Source organism: Lissotriton helveticus, chromosome 10 (assembly GCF_964261635.1).
Source record: "Lissotriton helveticus chromosome 10, aLisHel1.1, whole genome shotgun sequence".
NCBI lineage: Eukaryota > Metazoa > Chordata > Amphibia > Caudata > Salamandridae > Lissotriton > Lissotriton helveticus.
In genome coordinates this window covers 190,843,500-190,865,666 of record NC_136071.1, presented here as the reverse complement: position 1 = coordinate 190,865,666, position 22,167 = coordinate 190,843,500, and the positions used below count along the sequence as shown (strand labels likewise).

The 22,167-nt window shown below is 42.5% G+C and overlaps 1 protein-coding gene across 1 annotated transcript in view; it reads right to left on the bottom strand.

Annotated features, from left to right (window-relative positions):
* LOC144783975 (uromodulin-like) overlaps nucleotides 1-21,295 on the bottom strand; it is a 187,905-nt gene extending 166,610 nt beyond the window's left edge. The window contains exons 1-3 of the mRNA XM_078662698.1: nucleotides 21,289-21,295; nucleotides 20,848-20,966; nucleotides 6,172-6,222 (exon numbers count right to left, since the gene is read on the bottom strand). Of these exons, the coding sequence (XP_078518824.1) occupies nucleotides 6,172-6,222; nucleotides 20,848-20,950 (154 nt within the window). The 5' untranslated portion in view covers nucleotides 20,951-20,966; nucleotides 21,289-21,295. The remainder of the gene's footprint in view (nucleotides 1-6,171; nucleotides 6,223-20,847; nucleotides 20,967-21,288) is intronic.
* Between the last annotated feature and the right edge of the window lie 872 nt (nucleotides 21,296-22,167).

The window sequence follows — 22,167 nt, the reverse complement described above, 5'->3', positions numbered from 1 at the left end:
TAGTTTGGACTGGACTGTTCCCATGAGGCACAGGGTCAGAGCTGATTTGCATATAGCCAGTGTCTAACCCAGGGTGGTGTGGAGTTCAAAAAAACGATGGAGTTAGGCCCAGATCCTTGTACTGGGGTGAATGTATGACATTGTTCTACATTCTGTCCATCAACTGTGTTTTCTGCAATTGACTTGTTTACCAGCACATGAAAAACTGCCTTCTTTTCATGGTGTTAATCATTGTTCATTGCTGGCACTGCATCCATGGAACCGAAGGGAATATTGCACGATACATTTGAGGGGGGTAACAGAGGTCAACACTTGTCAGACTGGAGGAGACAAAGCAATCAGGGCCCATTCAACACATATCACCCACCACAAGCAGGGATACATGCCAACAAACTATGGACAGAACAAGAAGTAGCTTGTTTTGGCATTGAATAATGATTAACTTCAAAGAGGGGAATCAATCACCAAGAGGAAAATCAATCACCCAGCACAGGTCCACGAATTCAATGAAGCATGCACACCAGACACACAGGCCGATGTGTGGTCCAGGTGGTTCACTTCTGCAATGTCAGGATTTGCACTTGATAGGAGAATGTTAAATATCATGATTCAGTCTTGATTCTCGATATCAGGTTCCTTAGCGGTTTATAGGGACATTTCTTCTTGGTAAGGAGACTCTTCCTCTCTATTAGCAAATGATCTAAAAGTGTAAGGATCCATAATGGCAGTGGAACACTGTACGAAATGGGGATATTAAGGTATGGGAGACAGAGGTCACAGTCTTGATGTGGAACAATCTGTACGAAATGGGGATATTAATCTATGGGAGAAAGAGGCCACAGTCTTATTGAGGAAGAATCTGTACGAAATGGGGATATTAAGGTATGGGAGACAGAGGTCACAGTCTTGATGTGGAACAATCTGTACGAAATGGGGATATTAATCTATGGGAGAAAGAGGCCACAGTCTTATTGAGGAAGAATCTGTACGAAATGGGGATATTAAGGTATGGAAGAAAGAGGCCACAGTCCTGATGTGGAACAATCTGTATGAAACTGCGATATTAAGCAACATCTGTACGAAACAGCAATATTAAGCTATTGGCGAAAGAGGCCACAGTCTTGATGAGGAACAATCTGTACGAAACATGGATATTAAGGTACGGGAGAAAGAGGCCACAGACCTGATGTGGAATAATCTGTACGAAACAGGGATATTACGCTATTGGAGAAAGAGGTCACAGTCTTGATGTGGCACAATCTGTATAAAATGGTGATATTAGGCTATGAGAGAAAGAGGTCACAGTCTTAATGTGGCACAGTCTGTACGAAACGGGTCTATTATGCTGTGGGTGAAATAGGTCACAGTCTTGACGTGGCACAATCTGTATGAAACGGCGAAATTAAGCAACATCTGTACGAATTGGCGATATTAAGCTATGGGAGAAAGAGGCCAGTCTTGATGAGGAACAATCTGTACAAAGCGGGGATATTAAGTTATGGGAGAAAGAGGTCACAGTCTTGATGTGGAACAATCTGTATGAAAAAGGGATATTATGCTATGGGAGAAAGAGGTCACAGTCTTGATGTAGCACAATCTGTACGAAACGGCAATATTAAGCAACGTCTGTACGAAATGGCAATATTAAGCTATGGGACAGAGGCCACAGTCTTGATGTGGAACAATCTGTACGAAACAGGGATATTACCCTATGGGAGAAAGAGGCCACAGTCTTGATGTGGCACAATCTGTACAAAACGGGGATATTACGCTGTGGGAGAAATAGGTCACAGTCTTGACGTGGTACAATCTGTACGAAACTGGGATATTACACTGTGGGAGAAAGAGGTCACAGTCTTAATGTGTAACAATTTGTACAAAACTGGAATATTACACTGTGTGAGAAAGAGGTCACGGTCTTGATGTGGCACAATCTGTACAAAATGGGGATATTAGGTTATGGGAGAAAGAGGTCACAGTCTTGATGTGGCACAGTCTGTACGAAACGGGTCTATTATGCTGAGGGTGAAATAGGTCATAGTCTTGACGTGGCACAATCTGTATGAAACGGCGATATTAAGCAACATCATCTGTACGAATTGGCGATGTTAAGCTATGGGAGAAAGAGGCCACAGTCTTGATGAGGAACAATCTGTACAAAGCGGGGATATTACGTTATGGGAGAAAGAGGTCACAGTCTTGATGTGGAACAATCTGTACGAAACAGGGATATTACGCTATGGGAGAAAGAGGTCACAGTCTTGATGTGGAAGAATCTGTACGAAAAAGGGATATTATGCTATGGGAGAAAGAGGTCACAGTCTTGATGTGGCACAATCTGTACGAAACGGCAATATTAAGCAACATCTGTACGAAATGGCGATATTAAGCTATGGGACAGAGGCCACAGTCTTGATGAGGAACAACCTGTTTGAAACAGAGATATTAAGTTATGGAAGAAAGAGGTCACAGTCTTGATGTGGAACAATCTGTACGAAACAGGGATATTACCCCATGGGAGAAAGAGGCCACAGTCTTGATGTGGCACTATCTGTACAAAATGGGGATATTACGCTGTGGGAGAAATAGGTCCCAGTCTTGACGTGGTACAATCTGTACGAAACTGGGATATTACACTGTGGAGGAAAGAGGTCACAGTCTTGTTGTGGAAACATTTGTACGAAACTGGAATATTACACTATGTGAGAAAGAGGTCACAGTCTTGATGAGGAACAAGCTGCACAAACCAAATACCTTAAGCAATGGAAGAGAGAGGTTACAGTCGATGTAGCACAATCTGTAACGAAACATCTATATTAAGCTATAGGAGAAAGAGGCGACAGCCTTGAAGTGAGTTGTGAAAAGCTCAGACAAATCCCATACAATCTGGCTTATTTTGGTAAACTGATTCCTTTTTATTAATTTAAAAGTTTATTATAAAATAAGGTAAGTACAATACACAGGAAAGCGAACATGGTTTACAAGATAAAAGTATATATAAATAGTCAATTAAATGTAAATACAAGTAAATCATATGTAATACTGACAACGCCATAGAGAAATATAGGTAGAAATCTGAGGAACGTTAAACTGGTTTCTGCTAAACATACCTAGTACAAGCTTGATTATCTGGTTCAAGAAGCATAAAGGAAATAAAAAATCCAAACCAAGTAAGTCAAAAGAAGTGTGTTTAACATACAAAACGCCACAAAAATGAATGAAATATTGTGATAGAATTTGAAGTTATTATATCATTGAATTAGACTGCTTTTTGTTGTAAAGTCCAGAATTTGGAGGTAATAATAGCAATGGACTGATTTGGGTTTTCAAAAGCTACGATTAGGGTTCAGCAGTACATTCATTTCTGTCACTGAAACAAAGCAATGCCCTCCAAGGAATGCGCTTAAAAAAATTGTTTAGAAATATAGATCTATCTGTCCATTAAAACAGGTTCCTACATCAAAAGAGAAGCTCTAGCATGCAAGCAGGCTCCTTCAGGGCTGGGTCCGCCTTTTTTCTTTGAGCCTGAGGGTCAGCAAGAGGCCTCAACTCCTACCCTTCCGAATAGTGATTTTAAGATTAAGAATAAAGCTGAAGACACTTTCTTCACAGTCCTACACCAAGTAAGTGGGAACACCTCCAACAAGCAGGCCGTCTTCTCTTTTCTGATTGACTTTCTGTCCTCAGAGTGCTTTGCAGCAGTTTTTAAATGGCAAACTCAGCTCAGATCGGTGGCATCCCTAAATTGAATGCTAAAGTTCCATCTAAATCCTCACTCAAGATTTACTAAAGTGGGATCCAATCCTTTTTATGAACTTCATTTTATTGTGATCTAATATAAATATATTACAATATCAAAATCAATTAAACGTACACAGTTCATGTTTGATACTGACTTTATTCAAGTGCCATTTTGGTACTGAACATAGTGGAAATTCATTAACAAAGAGGTGAGCCAGTTTTAAAAGACCCTATATCCTTCATTTAAGGACTCGCAATTTGCGATTCCTTAAATGCAATGCTAGAAGCACTTTCAAATAGCGATTTCAGACAAATCAAACTTGTCTGTAATTTGCAAAAACTATGAAAAATGCACTAAAATACATTTTTTAAAGTTTTAGGTTACACACGTGTGTGCAACATGGGTGCACATCACAATTTCAGTGGTGCAACAGGGTGTCATTTTGCCACCCATGCACCTTTGAAATTGCATGAGCAATTTGTGAGTACCTCGTGGTACTCTCAAATTGCGCTTGCAATTTCCCATTAATTCTTATGGGCTTTTATGAATGGGAAGTAATTCCTTAATTGCAACTCACAATTAAGGAATTTGTAGGAATCACTATTTTTTAGCGATTCCTACATGCATAGGCTTTTGCGATTCTTTATCAGCAAATCCTTATTTTTCGCTAATAAGGAATCGCAAATGACATGTTTCATGCATGTGCCAGTTACTGTATAGGAAATCATAGGGTGAAATTTGATGCATTTCCCTAAAATTCCAGGTATAAGATTTGCTTAGATCTCTCTCGCTCTCTCTACCACAATTTCACCCAAATCCAGCTGAAAATTGCCTCTAGTGGATCAGAATAAAATCCCACCACTTCTGGCCACCTCTTCTCACACAGCTCAGAGTCAATAACTCATCTGAGTCTGCAAAGCCCCTTCCTATCAAAGGGGACAGGAGTCACACGTCCTATTGGCAGGCAGGTGGGGACTGACTGGGGTCTAGCTGACAGGAAGATAATTGTGTCAAAGTCATTTTAAGCTGGCCCCGTTGCTCCATGGATGGTGAAATATTAAGGCTTACACTTATCTCGGGGCCTCAGAGGACTTTGCTAGAGGGAAATATTTATGTCACCTGTTCACACTGACTAAAACATTTAGGGAGGTTATGTGACAACTTAATGAAAGTCATTTCATTTATTTATGTGCGTGCTTCAAAAAGGGAGCCTGTGGCTAATTCTTAACAGGGGAAAAACAGGTTTTCGGCTAAGGCCTCATTTTAAAGTACAATACGCAGCATACACATGCACATACCAGAGTTTCAACGCCCATGTTAACTTTTCGGATGTCATTTATAATTCCTTACTTTTATGATTTAAAAACGAAGCAACTGTACATAACTGGTTAATGCACTGAAAAAGGGTGACTTAATATAGTGAGTGATAAAGCTGACACTAATTGCAAAGTCATCCTTGCTCAGTCTTTCTAAACACAAGCCTGGCTTGTGCAGAAGGCTTGGTTCTTTTAACCTCAGGATGCAGTTAGCCCCAGATGGAAGTGGGGTAACCCCTGCAGGCTTCTATCTGGACCTTTTAGCAGCCCGAGCCATCTGTGAGCACGTCATAGATAATCTACCAAACAGTCAAATATGCCAATTTAAATGCAAAATTGTTTTCCTTTTTAGGGATTTGGCGATTGTTTACGACTTTTTTTTTTTAACCTATGAAATTATTTTACTGTATTAGATGTTTTTATTCGAGAATGTATGATGAACTAGAGAGGGGATTTCTCATTTTATGAAATTATGTTATCTTTTATCTGTGCTTTTATGATCATTTTAACTTGATCGAATAAAGATTGGAATTGAATTGAATTGACTGACCACATTTCAAAACACCAGAGACAGTATCCAAAAATAAAAACAAGAATTCAGGGGAGCACAGAAAAACAAGGCATTCCCTGCAATTCAAAGGTAGCTGCTTGTATGTTTTATGCTAGTGCGGTTTGTTTTAAGTCGCTGGTGGGGCGCAGCTGTGACTAGATAAAGCTGTTAAATGCATCTATTTCACAGTCAACCATCCTGACAATTGGACAGTTACTGGTCAAGGGTGACAGAGGCAGGCGCATAATGCAGGCCCCCTACGGCGCCTGATGCTGGGGGGGGGCCCTAACTCTTCAAGGGGGACCCCAAACCCTTAGGACGTCCCCAATCAGCCATGGCCAATACATTTTTGTGAGATACAGGAAACTCTCAAGCCTCCCATCGCGTTGTGCGGGAGAGGAGGGTGTGGTGTGGGGGGGAGGGATGGGGGGTTCAATCAAATAAGACATGACAACAGGAGTTTGTTGTCTACAACACTAATGCACATCGTAGTTGCTGAGTTGCAAGTAGCCTCCATGCTTTCAAAATTCGATTATTGATTATAAAATCATCAGCCATCTTACCTGTCTGGGAGGCACAGGAGCTAAGGCTGCCATTGGCCCTCAAAGTAGAATCTGCAAAGATAAACCCAAAGAGATGCTTTTAAGTAATGTTTACATTTGGTGAGGTTGTCCCCAGAGCATTTTCTTTCATAATAATATATAGAAACAAAACTACTGAATTAATATGAACTACAGTTTTTTTGAGAAAAAGTACTTTTATCAGAAGCCTGCAGGAAACATTTTCTTACAGTACAGTATGGATATAAAAATTCAACAACAAAGGCGTAGATGATGCATTTGATTAACAGGTAGAAATGTGAGGAAGCAATGATCACCCCCTCTGCCCCCAGTTGTCAAACACAGCAGTTTGAAAGTTTGAACTTATCAGTAGAAGAAGGAACTGTGCCCTATTGTGGCACCTCTGGGCAGCATTGCTGGCCAGTCATGGTATGTGCTGCCCATTTTCCTACTTTTCGGGTTTGGTGGCTATTCCCACCCATAGTAGGCTTCTTAGGAGCCGCCTTGAATTTGTCTCTATAGGTGCCTTGGTGCTATATCTCGGCAGAGAGCTTTGAACCTTGCGAGAGTCTGACTAAGCCTGGGCAGACTCACACAAAAGTCACCCACAAGGTTTCTACAGGTGTAACGGAGAAAATACAGGTAACCAATTAACACTGACCACCTACACTAAAGTTGAAGTGGTGACACTGAGATTGTATTTACACTTGAATTGTACAAGCTTAAAATTAATAATTCAAAATTCTATCTTTTGTGGTAGAGTAGGCCAGCAATTGAGCCTTATTAGAGGGTAGTGTTAAGCATTTGTTGAACACAGTCAGTCAATGAGACTCACACTCAAGAAGAAACTCTAGATCAATAAGAAAAATAACAGGTAACTTTATATAATATTTAACACCAAGGACTTCGTAATTGGGTAAGTACTTTTGGAGTTATCAAATTTTATAGCTAAGCAAAAATGTCACACAAATGCGTTTTTACACGGAAATGCTTTCCTATGGAGAAATAAACATATTCTGCATACAAGTAGTTGCAATTGTATTCCGGGGTCCCATTAAAGACTTAAGGTGCCAGGGGGTCGAGGTCACAAGATCCACCAACAGTTCGAATATGTCTGCCCTGGGTTGTCTGGGTGCAGAGGTGCTGGATGGGTTGGTAGCCTTGTGCGCTACACCATAGGCAAAGGAGGAAGGCCACCCAGTAAAATGCTGCAGGGGGGACTTGGGGACAAATCCAGGAGCTCCCAATGGGGGGCTCAGTTTATGAGGGTTCTGGAAGCAGGGGGGGCACAGTCCGTGTTGGAGGGCCCATGCTGGGGAGCTCAGGTGCAGAGGGTTTTGATTGACTGGGCCCGTGCATCAAACGCACTCACAGTTCTCGGTCAAACCTGCAGAGCGGGACAAAGCAGGACAGCTGGGCCACTCTTGGGGGTGGCCTCTGTGACACTGATGTACCTTATCGGCTGGTTGGTCTTTGAAGTACAGGAGTCCATATTGAACTTCAAACAAACTTTGGTTGCTGCAAGGGGTCTGATACCATGGGTATTGGTGCAGAGCATTTCTGTGGGGTCCTGTCATCTCCAATCTATCTGGGAGCATGGTGACCTTCTCCTTTATGGCTGCTCTATTGATGGACCCGATGGTCAGCAGTTCGGTGAGCTGAAACTTGGTGCTGGTGCCTGCAGTTTGCTGGGAAGTGGCTTCTCCCTTCAAGGGAGATACTGACTGGTTGCTAAAGTTCTGGCAGCACTCTGAAGCTTTTGAAGGATGCACAGCTGAAGTAGAAATGGGTTGTCGCCATTTGGGGACAGAGTAGGCAGGCAGGGTTTGGCCCAAAAGTTCATGGTTAGTCTACAGTTCTCGCTTCTTCAGCTTTATACTTCTTCTTTAGCCAGGCAAATCTGCATTCCTGGTGTCGGGCCACATAAATACTGAATTAAGTGGTGCTAAGGGAAGTGATAGGTGGTGGTAAATCGACTACTTAGCCTTGGCGTCACTACACCCCCTATATGACCACTATCACAGTGTTCCTAATTACACCAAAATCAAAATTGTGGCGCTCTTGTTTCATGGATCACATCACGCAGGCCACATTAAGGATGTTACGAGCCTGGTCGTGCAGCACGCCTAATTGCATATCAAATGTCCCACCTGTCCTGTTGCCAAATGAACCTCAGGGCAGGGGGTAGCATCTCTCAGGTCTGGGGTATGCTGGGGTCACATATCAAAGGCGGCAGAGGGTTCAAAGCCTCTGGCTGGCCTTGGTATGCAGATTCACCGGCAATTCTGCTGGAAGAGGTGTGAACACCTCCTGCCAGAGCAGGCAATGATTCTGATCTCTGAGAATGCAGGCACTCACCTCTAGGAGGTCAGAAACTTATCTGTGGTGGCAGGCAGAACAATACCGGTCAGCAAGCATACTAAGAGGCTGGTAGATTTTCAGAGGGTACCCTGGGTGCATATCTTAATAAATACACTACTGGCATCAGTATGGATTAATTAAGTTAAGGTGTCAATATCCTGAGGGAAAAGTCCGAAATGAAATTAGGAGTCCACACGATAAAATCAAGTTCCATAGAACGAGATGCTGTTGCAACATGAAGAGGACTCTCCTTAAGGACCTAATTTTCTAAGGATATCATTTTCTTTGCATCTATGGACCTTGATTTTATCAAACGTGAAGATATGAGTTATTTGTACTTCTGCCATACCAATTGACGTAGTGTCTAAAGTTGTTTTGCTGATGGTCGAAGTAGCTGTAACCTTACAGAACTTGGAATAAACAAGACCAAAGAATATTTAGTAACGTTGGTTGGCTGTTGCTCTTTATCCTTTGAGCATCTCTTCTGAAGATATATAAAGTTTGCTGTGTGAGCCTTTCAACACTTAGCGCATACTATACCCATTCACCCGCCTTCTTTTCTGTAACTAAGACACAGTGTTTGATATCAAACACCATAGGTTTCAGTGAAGCCAACATGTAGCTGGGGAACTAGTAATGACCAGTCCCCAGTACATATACTTAAGATTGCTTCCCTGCTCATTTGCACTATCTAGTAATTCAACTCGACAGCATTGGGGCATATCTGTTCATGCAGATATGTCCCCACATGTAATATAATGCACCCTGCCTTAGGGCTGCGAACCCTTCTGTCGGGGTGACTTACTTTTAGTGTGTGCATTGTCTGTGGGCATAGCACACAGGGGGTGTGCCAGGCCAAGTTTCCACATTTGTTTGCACCGTTTCACGCAGCCAGCAATGGCAGTCCGCATGAGTTTGGTGATGGGTCCCTTAGGGTGGCAAAGTACATGCTTAGAGGCCCTCTATAATACCCATACCCTAGGTACCAGGTGCACCAGTTACTAGGGACTTACAGTGGGGCTACAGGTCTTGCCAACTGGGGACAAACTGAGCAGTTACCTTGTTTCTATGGAAAGGGCACTGGCACTGGGGACCTGGTTAGCAGGAACCCAGTGCACTTCAGTCAAAGTTGCATCGAATACCACTCAAAAAGTGGGGGTGACCATGTTAACAAGCATTGGTAATGCATCGGTTTTGTCTATGTAATGAATAAAGAGTTGTTTTAATAAATATAGGAAGATGGCTCAGTATGTACTATACCAACGTAAGGTATAGTGTGCAAAGAGTCTAGTGGATCTCCAAAGGTAGGCAGAGGTAAAATTGGAACATAACGTACTCTCTCTTGGCGGAAGGTGTCCCTGCCAACACATAAACAAACATTTTAAAAAACGATGTTTTGAAACTTCTATGTGTGATGCATTTAGCAGCACTCATAGAAGTTATAAAACACCATTTCAAGATTGTTTATGTGCAGGAAGGGACACCTTGCTGCACATAAACAATGAATGGCATTTTGCTGTTTCCATGTGTGCAACACAATGCAGCACACATGGAAACAGCAAAACGAGGGGAAATAAAGTAGTTCTCCTCGTTTTGCCTGTTTAAGTCCAGGTTTTACCTGGTCTTAGATTTGGCGCTGCCTCCTGTTTATGCCACCCTTGTAAATAAGAGGCAGCATTAAAATCAATGGGTGTTGCGGTGGAATGCCCAATGCAACACCTTTTGATCTCTCCTTTCACGCTAAGTGTAGCTTGAAAGGGTGCCTTATTTACCGAGCAGCCGTAAGTTAATTTAAGTGGCTTAAAGCTGCTTTGTAAATAAGGCAAAACCCCTACTGCCACTACGACGTCTGAAAAGTGATGTTGTGGTGGATATAGGGGCTTGTAATTATGCCACTAAATGTCTTATGATATGTAATAGAATGTTAACTAGAATAACCTGTCACTACCCGCCATTATGTATAAACCCAACCCATTTTTAAGTCGAGCATTCAAGACCTCTTCTATATACTTTATTATATACTTCTATGTGTATGTATTTTGTGGTCTCTGGAGATCAACCATAGGACTTATCTGCTTCCGCGTAGGGACTTTTTTCTGTTCAAAGATTCTATTTAACTGTCTTGATAGAAAATTACCAGTAGAGGTCAGTAAAATACCAGAATTGCTTTCTGCTTGTACAACTGCCTCTATTTACCTATCTTGATAGAAAACGACCAGTAGAGGTCAGTAAAATACCAGAATTGCTTTCTGCTGAGGGACTTTCTTTTTTAAAATGTTCTGGCTACTGCCTCTATTTAACTTTCTTGATAGAAAATAACAAGCAGAGGTCAGTAAAATACTAGAATCACGTTAGCATCATCTAGTTTCCAGTCAATAGAAATTGTCTTCCACGAGCACCCGTAGACAATAATATTATTTTCAAATCTTGTATTTTCAGTGATATGACCACCAAAGGCCCTGATTTTATATTAAAAAACAGAGATTTGGACTATACAATTTCCTGCTGCAAGGCAATATTTGTCTCCATGTGTTCCCATACCTGACATGCCATGCAGTTTGGTGCTTACTTTCCCTCCATGTTAAAGAACAGTAGATGTTTCAGCACCCAGGCTAATGTGCTGCATAGCTAAATGCCTGTAAGGTCCCAAAGGCGAGACAGATTACATTGCAAAGGTTTGCTTACATTACTTTGTAAATCATGCCTGGTGAACAGAGATAGCTTCTCTTATCTGGCATAAGGTGGCTACTAATTCAATTGTGTCTCGTGGTCACTAATATAACACTAATAATATTTGCTCAGGAACATTTTGATTCATTGTAAGTAGCTTCTATCACAATAAATGTTAAAGAACCCTGATCTAGACTCCCCCAATCATAAGTCTTTAAGTGTGCGCATCCTTCTTGGGCAGAATGTCATCTTACCTGTGATAACGGGTCAGAGGGCTTTTTACATAAAGTGCCCCAGGGGCGCTATGGGCGTGTGTGCCCGCTTTGCTCACCCCCGGGGCACTTTGGTATTACAGAAGGGGCAGCAAACGCTTGTGCGGCCCCTTCTGTAATACCAATAGCGCGGGACACATAAAGCACCAGCGCTATCTTCAAGGGGGCTTTCCCTCATTTACATGGTGGCTTGCCTCATGAAAATGAGAGATTCCCTTCGCCTCTGCACCCGCACCATATTACTGACGTGGGGGTAGAGGCCAAGGAACCCTCAGCAGGCGCACTATCAGTGCGTCTCCTGGGAGCAATCCTCTGCAGTGGGTAAGGACCCCCCGACATCCCCTTTAAAAGTGCAGGTGGGTTGCTGCCTGCACAGTGAAACACGGAGCGGTATTAAAGCAGCCGGCCCATATTTCACATGAATGTGCTGCCCAAAGGGCAGCACAAGATGGTGGCTGCCCTGGGGGCAGTGCATTTCCCAAAATGCGGGGCATTTTCCTTCATTTCACCTAGCCCGCCTTTTTAAAGGTGCACCCAGCACACCGAAGGAAAATGCGCTGCAAGTGTAATGCTGCCCCAGGTGAACATTTACACAGCATTACCACACCACATTACAAAAATGAGTAGCACGAATATTCTTCAACTTTGCAGCTGGCTCACGACTAATGATGAAGGGGCTAAATATTCATTTGTAGCACTATCTGAGTGGAGGTAGGCAGGGGCAGTGAGGCTAAGTTCTGAAAAAGTGGCTGGGGCATGTAACTCGTTAGTATATAAATGAGGCAGACATTGACTGCCCACTACATCAACAAGCATTGGCAAAGGCAATAGGTCGCGCCTATGTGAGAGCGGTTGACTTTGTAAAAAATGTTGGGAGTCCCCTAATGAGAGAGACAATGAAGCTAATGAAAGTTTAGCAATGGGCAGGCTCCAAGCCCCTTACTATACGCAATACTCCTCGCAATGAGATGGAATGCGCTGTCAGCAGGTGAGATATTATCATGAGCTCCTGCTATCTGGTCTTACACTGGTATTGAGGTCGCTGGTGTTGCAAGGTTATAGTGACAAAGCATGATCACCAAGAAATTGAAATTAAGTACCTCCTTTGATGCGAATACAAAAACCCCAAATTTTCCCGAATTGAGGTAAATGTGGAGAGAAAGATATGCATTCTGGAGATGTACGCAGAATATTTAAATTTTATTTTAACAGTATTATATAGTGTGAGTTCGGCCCAAGAGGTACTAAGGTGCTTTGGGTACCAGTTACATTAGATAAGGTCAGATTTTCTTGTATTTTATTTAATAATAAACTAACACATGGAGTTTAGTGTCTGCTGCAGAAATCTGCATTGAATCTGACAATCGCAATTTACTGTAGATACTTGTGCATGAAACCTGACTTTACTGAAACTGGGGAGATAAATGTGTGTGTTGTTTAATTTTTTATTTAAGCAGTGACCCTCCGATATGGGTAGGCGTGAGTCCTATTTAAGATGAGAGGTCAAACTACATATTCCCTAATAGAAAGGGCTCCTCGCCTATTGTTAACAAAATACAAAATGTCCCTGTAGAGATTATTTAACCAATATTCACTGAATTATTAGTTTGCCACCACAGTGATCAATTGTTAAACAAAAGCAAGGAAAAAACAGAATTAAACTGTTTTTTATTATTCTTTAAATTATTTTCTTTCTCGCAACAATGTAAAATATGGCAACACAAAAACTACTACATTGACAGAATTGATTCTCAGTAGTATATGGCAACTTTTGCTAAACACATGGAAAAACCAAATGCCATATTAGAGAAAGTACTTTTCATAATACAATCATTAAGGATTCAAATGATGATACATCCATAAGCAAAACGTTGTCAAGCGTCGACGTTTCCGTCCCCCGTTGGTTTAAACAATCCATAGGACCATCTTCAGGACCATACGTTGCACATATTAGTCAAAGACCTCCAGCCGGAAGTCGTGAGGCTTGGACCTTCAATATCCTAGTGTAGATGAAGTCTCAGGATCTTCACCTATCTCGTCTTGCACACCAAATTCGACTGCTACCAGAAATGGAGCTAACACTTAACTTAATTACGTAGGGGGAGCACCGCCGTTACTACCCGCTCAACTTCAGCGTCCGAGACCCTCGCCTATTGTGTTACAAATAAAATGGGGCCGCGAGACAGTAAAGGTCACACGTTCAGTCACAGCAGGGATGATTCAGGCCTTCATCTTTCTAGTTCTATTGAATTATGTAATATCAACGAAACACCACCAACAAACATTTCTGTGCACCACAAGTTCAGTATCCTAACTCACCGAAACCTCCTCGGATCACCAGCCCCCTCCCTTCAACACTGCAGCCTCCATTGCCCTGGAAGTCCTAAGGGTGGGTGGTGAGGGCCCCATCTCACTGCATCCCACTTTAGAGCTCTCTTCGATCACGCCAAAGCCCTGGGTCTGCCTATAACAGGCTCAAGGGTCTTATTAAGGGCTTTTGGTTAAAAGAACCCCCCATTCAACAATACAGTTGTAGTCTCTGAAAAGGAAAGAGAAAGTCAAAAAAGAGAGGGAGGGGAGAGATAAGGAGGAGGAAAGAATGAGTGAAGAGAGAGATTGAGAGAAGAGGGACAGGGGAAAGGCCAAACCGGAGTGACAGACTGCACATAATGGTTCACCCCTCGTGCACTAAGCAAGAGTCAGATTTGCTGCAATGAGACCAGAACAGGAAATCAAAATAACCTGGGTGAATTCTCCTGAAAATTCAGGCAGCAATTGTCACGTGGCATGACGGGATTCACTTGAAACGGTTCAAACTTCTTTCTGCACTTGGTGTGATCCTGAGTAAGTAGCTGTGTTTATCTGTGATAATTCCAATATTTCACTTCACAAAAGCAGTGGCTTCTGTCTTGGACTACAGCTTGTACTATCTGAGCCCCTGTTGGGATAGAAGCTGAGACCAGAGTTTCATAACACTAGATCTCATCGGCCTGGGCCCTCACCTGATACCTTGATCTCCAGCTTCTAAGACAGGTGCCCCAGTCTATAGAAAGTGCCTGTAAGATCTTTGTACCCTGAGAGAAGTTCCTGCCTGAAGGCCACTCTGCACAGTCTGTTTCTAGGTGGATACCGGAGGGAGGTCTCTGCTGAATGAGGCTTGGGCCCGGAAGGTTGGTTAATCCTAATATCTAGTGCCCAGTTACTTCAAAGCAAGCACGCTAAAACTACAACACCTAGAGTACACTAAGACAACACATCAATGGGAAGGCGCAGTAGACTTTGCGCTAATCACATAAACGGGCTGTTACGTTTTTTCCCATGTTGTTTTATCTGATGTACACTACGCTGGCCCATCTTATGGAATAAGGAACACATTCAACTTGCAGCCATCTGCACACTGACCCCCTGGGGACAAGCCACTAACATGGAAAACAGATATCTCTTTATACCCCGTGTGACACTCACCCTGAGCTCCCAGGGAGCCAGAAGCCATACTGGAAATGGAGATGTCGTAAGCCGTTCAGCAAGAGTACTACAGAGAACATTGCATTTGTGAAGATACAGACAAATGACTAAGATAGCTTTTCATTTCCAAACACAAATACGTAAAGCCTTCTCTACATATAAATGAAAGTAAGTCTAAACATTGATATTCTGGGAACTGCTGTACTGAAGAAAATAAGTTAAATATTGTGTCAACTTCACTGATGTTTTTAGGTCAAGCCTAGGCAGCTCATGCTCTGTCTCTCGACATGCTGAATTCATTGGTGGCCAGACACATTGGGCATTCTTTCCACACCTACCAGGAAGGTAAAGAACCTGGGAATGATAGTTGACGATAAACTCAACTTTGGTAACCAGATAAATGCTGTAGCGTCAACAACCTTTTATACACTCAAAATGATTAAGAAAGTACTACACGTACTGCCGGTAGACAGTAGGCGGACAGTAGTTACAGCACTTATCATGTCTAAGTTAGATTATTGCAATGGTCTCTACCTTAACATTCAAGAACGCTTTATGAACATGCTTCAACTGTTGCAGAATGCAGCAGCTAGACTGCTTAACGATACACCAAAATGTAAGCCTATTGCTAAGGAAATCAAAAAACTCCACTGGCTGCCTGTGATAAAAAGGGTACGTTTTAAAGCTCTGTGCACGGTGTACAAGGCACTGCAGGGCACAAACCCAGACTACCTCAAGCAGTAGCCGCAGTGGTACCAGCCCAAAAGAACACTTCCCTCCTTGGGGGCAAAGCTGGTATCAGTACCACCCATAAAAAGAGCTTTATGGGATGGGAGTAGTTTTATTGTTGGTGCTGCAAGGGCCTGGAATGATCTCCCCCTTCCACTTGAGAAACTCCACCAATCTCTTGACATTCAGAAAACAACTCAAATCCTGGCCTTTTAACCTTTAATTTGTGCCTACACCGCAATGTCCAGAGGAAAGCAGTTAGTGCCAGGACACCCTTGGGTAATCGTTTGCGCTTTAGAAATGCCCAGAACATAACTCTTTGGGCTTACAGTCTGCCTCCAGCTTCTGATGTGGCTTTTGTCAGTGTCCTTTAAAAAACGGTGCTTTCAATTGGATAAAGGTTCCTGCTTGTCCCACCTTTTTTCTCATTTGTTGACTCCCATAGATTTCTCCCAGGACTTGTTCTCTTCCACTGTGCTATTGTATGTCCTGTCTTTGGAACTTTTTTTTTACATTGACACTGAGCACTTCCCACTTACACGACACCCGATTCGCGGCTGTCACGCTTCAGTGTTAAGCATCTGCCTCGCATGTTTTTAGCTCTGGATGTTATGCGTTTCTATCTAAACATGCTCAGCTGATGGTATTTCAATTCCTCAATGCGTTCACAGAACAGGAACTACTGCGCCTTCTCATCCACTCACAGCGGGAACTACTGCGCCCCCTCATCCACCCACAGCGGGAACTGCTGCGCCCCCTCATCCACCCAGCAAGGCTTTCTTGTGGTCACATATTTGTGATGTATGTGGTTTTTTAAAAAAACAGCAGTTGCATATTGAGCCTCCCACACATACACAAACTGTTTGAGCTCGAGTGGCGAAGTCATCCGCTCTAGTCTAAACAACACATCCTCTTCCAAGATCAGCATTTAAAATGGTTGGTACTCCTGTGGAATGCATAATTAATCAATTAATATGCTTTCCAAAATAGCACCGGCCATTTTATTTTCAAATTCTGCAACCCAGTTTAATAGTGTGGCACGTTGGATTCATGCAAAACAAGTATGCTTCCAATGCAGGTATGTTGTCGGAGCTTTGTGTATTTTCCGTTACTTTTGTTGTTTTCTTTGCTAAATTAGACAGCTATGGAAAGGAAGTGCTGAACAATATTCTTTAATCATATGCAAATAGAGCAGCCGCTACCCGAAGCTAAGCTGGCTCGGAGACAATGCCAGAGCAACTTGCATGAGAACGCCAGAACTCCCGAGCATGGCCAAGTGAAAGAATATGCCTATGGAACACCCCCACAATACTGCAATCACTTCATTAGGCACTACTGAATTAGGAATAGCATTAATTATTTCTTGTAACATGTGTGTTGTTAACCTGGCATGAAGCAACGTTAGACAGCTACAGACAAAAAAAACAAGAAAGTTCTGAACTATATTCTTTAACCAAATGCAAATAGGGCAGCCACTACCCGAAGGTGAGCTGCCTCGGAGACAAAGCCAGAGCAATGTGCATGAGGCAGCAGAAACTCCAGGACTTTGCCTTGTGGTGCATCGCAGCGTGCATCAATACACCTATGAAACACCCCCATAAAACTGCATTCACTTCATTAGATACTATGGGGCAGATTTACAAGCCCCATGTGCCACATTTAAGCCGCTGTTGCGACACTTCTGTGATGCAGCGGCGGTGTAATCCATGCCCCACGTTGCGTCTTATTTACAACGTGATGCATCTAGGGAGATGCGTCACATTGTAAAGCCCTGTGCCACACGAAACCTGTGTTAGGTTTAATGTGGGCGATCCGGCGCAGGGTGGGCTTTCCGTTGCAGGAACACCTCGTAAAAGTGACGCAGTAAAATCTACAAGATTTCACTGAGTCACTCTTACATCCATGCTGCGTCCATACCCTGCGCATGCTTGAAGCAGGCATAAGGAGTGACGCAGCATGTTAGGCATAAGGCGCCCCTGAGCATTGCTGGAGCCACGTCGCGCTTGTGACACGACTCCAGCAATGCGCAGCCCTTACGCCACACGATGCGACATGCATCACCCTATCCTTGCGCCACCGTGCGCCGCATTGTAAATGCGATGCATTTGTGGTGGCACAGAGAGGGAATTGCATTTCGCATCTGTTCTGGCACTTCCCTGCTGATTTGCAGACATGCGCCAGAACTCGTAAAGCTGCCCCTACAGGATTAGGCATAGCATTAATGATTTCTTGCAGCTTTTGCATTGTTAACCTGGTATGATGCAACGGTTACTTATGTTGGATTTGTAGCATGCTGGAAAAATTCTCAAGTACCTTACCTCTAGGGCGTGCGGGGATTATGTTGTGCCATCTTAGGGTTCGTGTCCCAATGTGTCATACAGCTAAGCCAGTGTTGTTCACCCCTTGGTGCGTGGCAGAGGGATGTTTAGCCAAAGCGCTTCTGACGCCCAGTGCATCAATCTCTTTGGCTCCCCCACTGACCTCTTTCTCCACCAATTCCCTCAGTACCACCATCCGACAGACTCCTTCATTTCTCCATAGACCCTCTCTGACATACATTTCATTTTTTATAGTGCTACTCATAGTTCACTCGCACTCAGTTCTGTGATCTTCATTGTACACATTAGTTGCAGCAGGCACATCAACCCTCTGCTCTACTTAAGGATGAGCCTCAACTGACACTAGACAAACTCGGCTCTCTTTCCAGAAGGGGTATTAATCACCAACGTTGTTGTTACATGTTTAGTTGCTGCCTGAAAACTGCTGGGCAGACAAGGAACCCTGCATCATGTGTAGTTATGTGTAGTTAAACTGATGAGTTATTTTCAAACACCGCCCTCCTCCCTCAGTCAGTGTCAGGTGCAGTTGCACCAGTCGCACCGCCCTAAAATCAGCTGTGAATTATAGCAACGTCCTTCAGCAAGTACACCAGTGCCAATATTCGGGAGTGAGCGCTACTCAACATTAAACTGGAGACATCATTTAAACGATATATTCCAAAGTTCTGTTTGCTGGCAATGAGTATCTGTGGCTCTTACCTGCACTATTTACTGATAGTGGATGTTATGTTTGCCATTTCCTCACAGTGGTGGTTTTGGGATGATATTGCCTCTTCCTGACATTGAGTGCCTGTTGCTACAAGTACCATCTGCCTCGAAAATCATTACAAAATCTGACCATTTGCAGATGACTAAAGGATGTACGTTGTTACAACGCATGCTTTTAACACGCATTCTTTTACAACGCAGGTTTTTCAACGCAAGTCGTTACAACGACTTGCGTTGGGGGGTGCTGGATAGTGAATAGTTTAATTTACTATTCCAACTCCAGTCCCCGTGGATAGTAGGGAAGGTGTTGGATAGTAAATAAAACTATTACCTATCCTAGAGCACCCCCCAGCGCAATTTGTTGTAAGGAGTTGCGTTGAAAAACCTGCGTTGTAAAGGCACTGCGTGGTAAAAGTTGCGTCGTAAAGGATGTTTCCCATGACTGAAGCTTATAAAGGGTACACAATGTGCAGCAATTGTATAGCTCTTCAGTCCCTGGTGGCACAGCACACAGGATAATGTGCTGCATGGCTAAACACTTATAAGTCCCCAAAACCGAGACCTATTGGCTTTGTCAGTGCTTGCCATCTATAAATAGTGATTACTGACTATATGAGTTCACTGCCAACTTGGTGGAAGAATGAATTACACGTAAACCGGGCAAAGCCAGAGAGTAAATTCACAAAGATGCTTCCAACCATAGGTCATACACATTTCAGGTAAAACTAGTAATAGAAATTATTTGTAAACTCCCTGTATGCACAAAGGAAAGCCAACGCGCATTTGAAATGAGTGTTTGCTATATGTGCATAATATATAAAATGTATAAACTCAAAATGCATGCCTCATTTTGGAATAGAGCACGTTCAAGCTTCAGTACTATGCTAATGGGATATATACCATAAAGAACTGACATTTTGGATTTTGACCAGGGCCGGCCTAAGGCATGTGCAAGCTGTGCACCTGCACAGGGCCGCCAAACCCCAGGGGCCGCCACGCCAATATATATCCTTAGATACATATTTGCGTGGCGGCCCCTGGCAGGGATTTGGCGGCCTCGGGCCCCCTACACTCCCTGCTCAGGGCCTCCGTGAGCCTAGAGCCGGCCCTGTTTTGACTCACACTTCATGCATTTTATTGAACAGCAAATTTAGACCCATAGGACCTTGCAAACGTTGTGAACACAGAGTAGACAACTGAACCCCTCAATGCACATGTGCACGTTGTACGTAAGAAGAGATAAGGTGAAAAGACTACTAAATGAGACAGAATAGGTGAGATACAAACAGCATTGATATTTGTGCAGTTTCCTAACTCTCTGCAAATGTGAAGTATGCACAGGATCTGCTGTATAAATCTAGGGTTAGTAGCATGGTATCATTTACTAAGTTGCCACTTAATCGATTGCCTTGCAGTTATACTGGTAAACTATGTAATGCTTGCATTACGCATGAGTCGCACTTAGATTTACATACATTTGCAGAGTTTTGTAATTATTCATGCGCCTACCAGTATCGTATGTTGTTCATCATTTATGATTTTCGACCTGAGTTTTTTGAAACAGCCCAGAGTGGCGAGTGGCTCTGATTCTTCAAAATGTGTAGTTGGAAAGTAGGTTACATCCTGTGTTTATACAAGAGGCCCAGCCCACTAGTCACTGTACGCTGTCTTTCCCTAATGAACAATCAGTTTCTCATAGCTGGGTTTTAGATTACCAAGGTTTGTTTCCTTGGGTTAGACCCTCCCTAAATAAGGTCAGCTTCCTAGAATGAAATAGAATAGCTCTTACAAAACATTTAGCCGTAACCTACATCAATCCGTGAGGGGCTGAAAGTTGTTCTTAAAAGGAGACATTTCAGACTTTTAAAAATATCAAAATGCATGTGGATTAAAACACTGCTGCAGAAAACGCTCAGTGGAAAATCGCAGGATGCATTGAACGTATAGATTAGGTGTGTGGATGAATGAGTGCACATTAAATGGATGGATATAAAGTAACAGACATAAATACACATATTTAGAAGTGCTATATCTCTGTCTTAAAAGTTACACAAACATACATACCAGTTGACAACTTTAGAAAAAAAACATTTTTCTTGTACTTAGTTAAAAAAAAAAAATCATAATACACTTACCTGGTGCTCTACTTGTTGAAATGAGCTGGCACTCGATAACATTCAGGCACAGTATAGAAATAAAAATGCAAAGCATTTTCATCGAGCCTTGTCCCACAGCCATTGGAAGTCTTGACGCCCTGGATGGAAAAGTACATATTAATAATGTATTATTTCCTAATAAATTCGTCTCTTGCTTTACAAAAACAAACATGCTGCCAGTAAACCTAAGGAAAATCTTAGAGGAAGATATGATGGAGTCAGAAACAATAAAACGACCTCATAATTTAAAAAAGAATTCTCCCATAGATGCATAAATCCATATTTGTGTCCATGTTGTGCATTCGTTGAAATTGTGATAAAATAATTCATAATTAGGGAATAATATCCTTTTACAGAGTTCCCATGGTATGGTAACCACTACACAGGTAAACAATTGAAAGAAAGTGAACCTGCACCTACCTTGAAATTGGATAACAGCCGCTCCATTCGGTCGCATTTCTTCACTTATAAAGGCTTTGAAGGAGGAACAAGGTTGGGGGGGTTTCCCAGCTTCTCCTCCCATAATTACAGGAATGGTCTGTGAGCAATAAAAAAAGGATTCAAATCACGTGACGCTGCTGAATTGTGTGAAAGGTTTGCCTTAAACTGCTGGGCTTCATGCCAGGCAATTTGCATGTTGATCAGTCAGTCAGGTACATAAAGCAACAGGGGTAAGCAAGTCATGCAGCAGTACTATGTATTTAGCAGATTCCAGCTGTATGGGAATCAGAAATTAATAAGAAGCGATAAGAAACTGTATCTCCAGATAAGGGACAACAGTTATAGAGTAAAAGTATATATTTTTTATTTTAACATGGCAACATTTTCAGGTCTGTGGTTTGCCCTGTAACGTATAGGAAATAGGGGTGTGAGGGTTTCTGCAGCACCCCCCAAGATAACCATGCTAGAGCTCAGAAGGTGGATGAGCAATAAAATTGCCTTTACTTTTTGTTTTTATTTTGTTATATTTGACTGTGCTTTCAAACGAAAAGGGCACATATCAATCAGGTTACATCTTGTGGCAAATTGCTGCTTATTCTTTTAACATGGAGATTGAGTTTCTTACTCTGAAACCAAAGTTAGAGGATTTTGTAAAGTGAACTATCTGACAATCTTGATGGGGGTACAGTGAGTGAGAAAGGAAAGGCTACAGAATTAATTTTTTTTCTAACACACAACAAAATTTAAATACCTGAAAATGAACTGTAGAAATATTTCAAAATATACCAACAGTGAAGTGCGATGGAAACAAAGATTTTAATAGGATCAAAACAAATCAAGTCATGTTACGTGGTGATG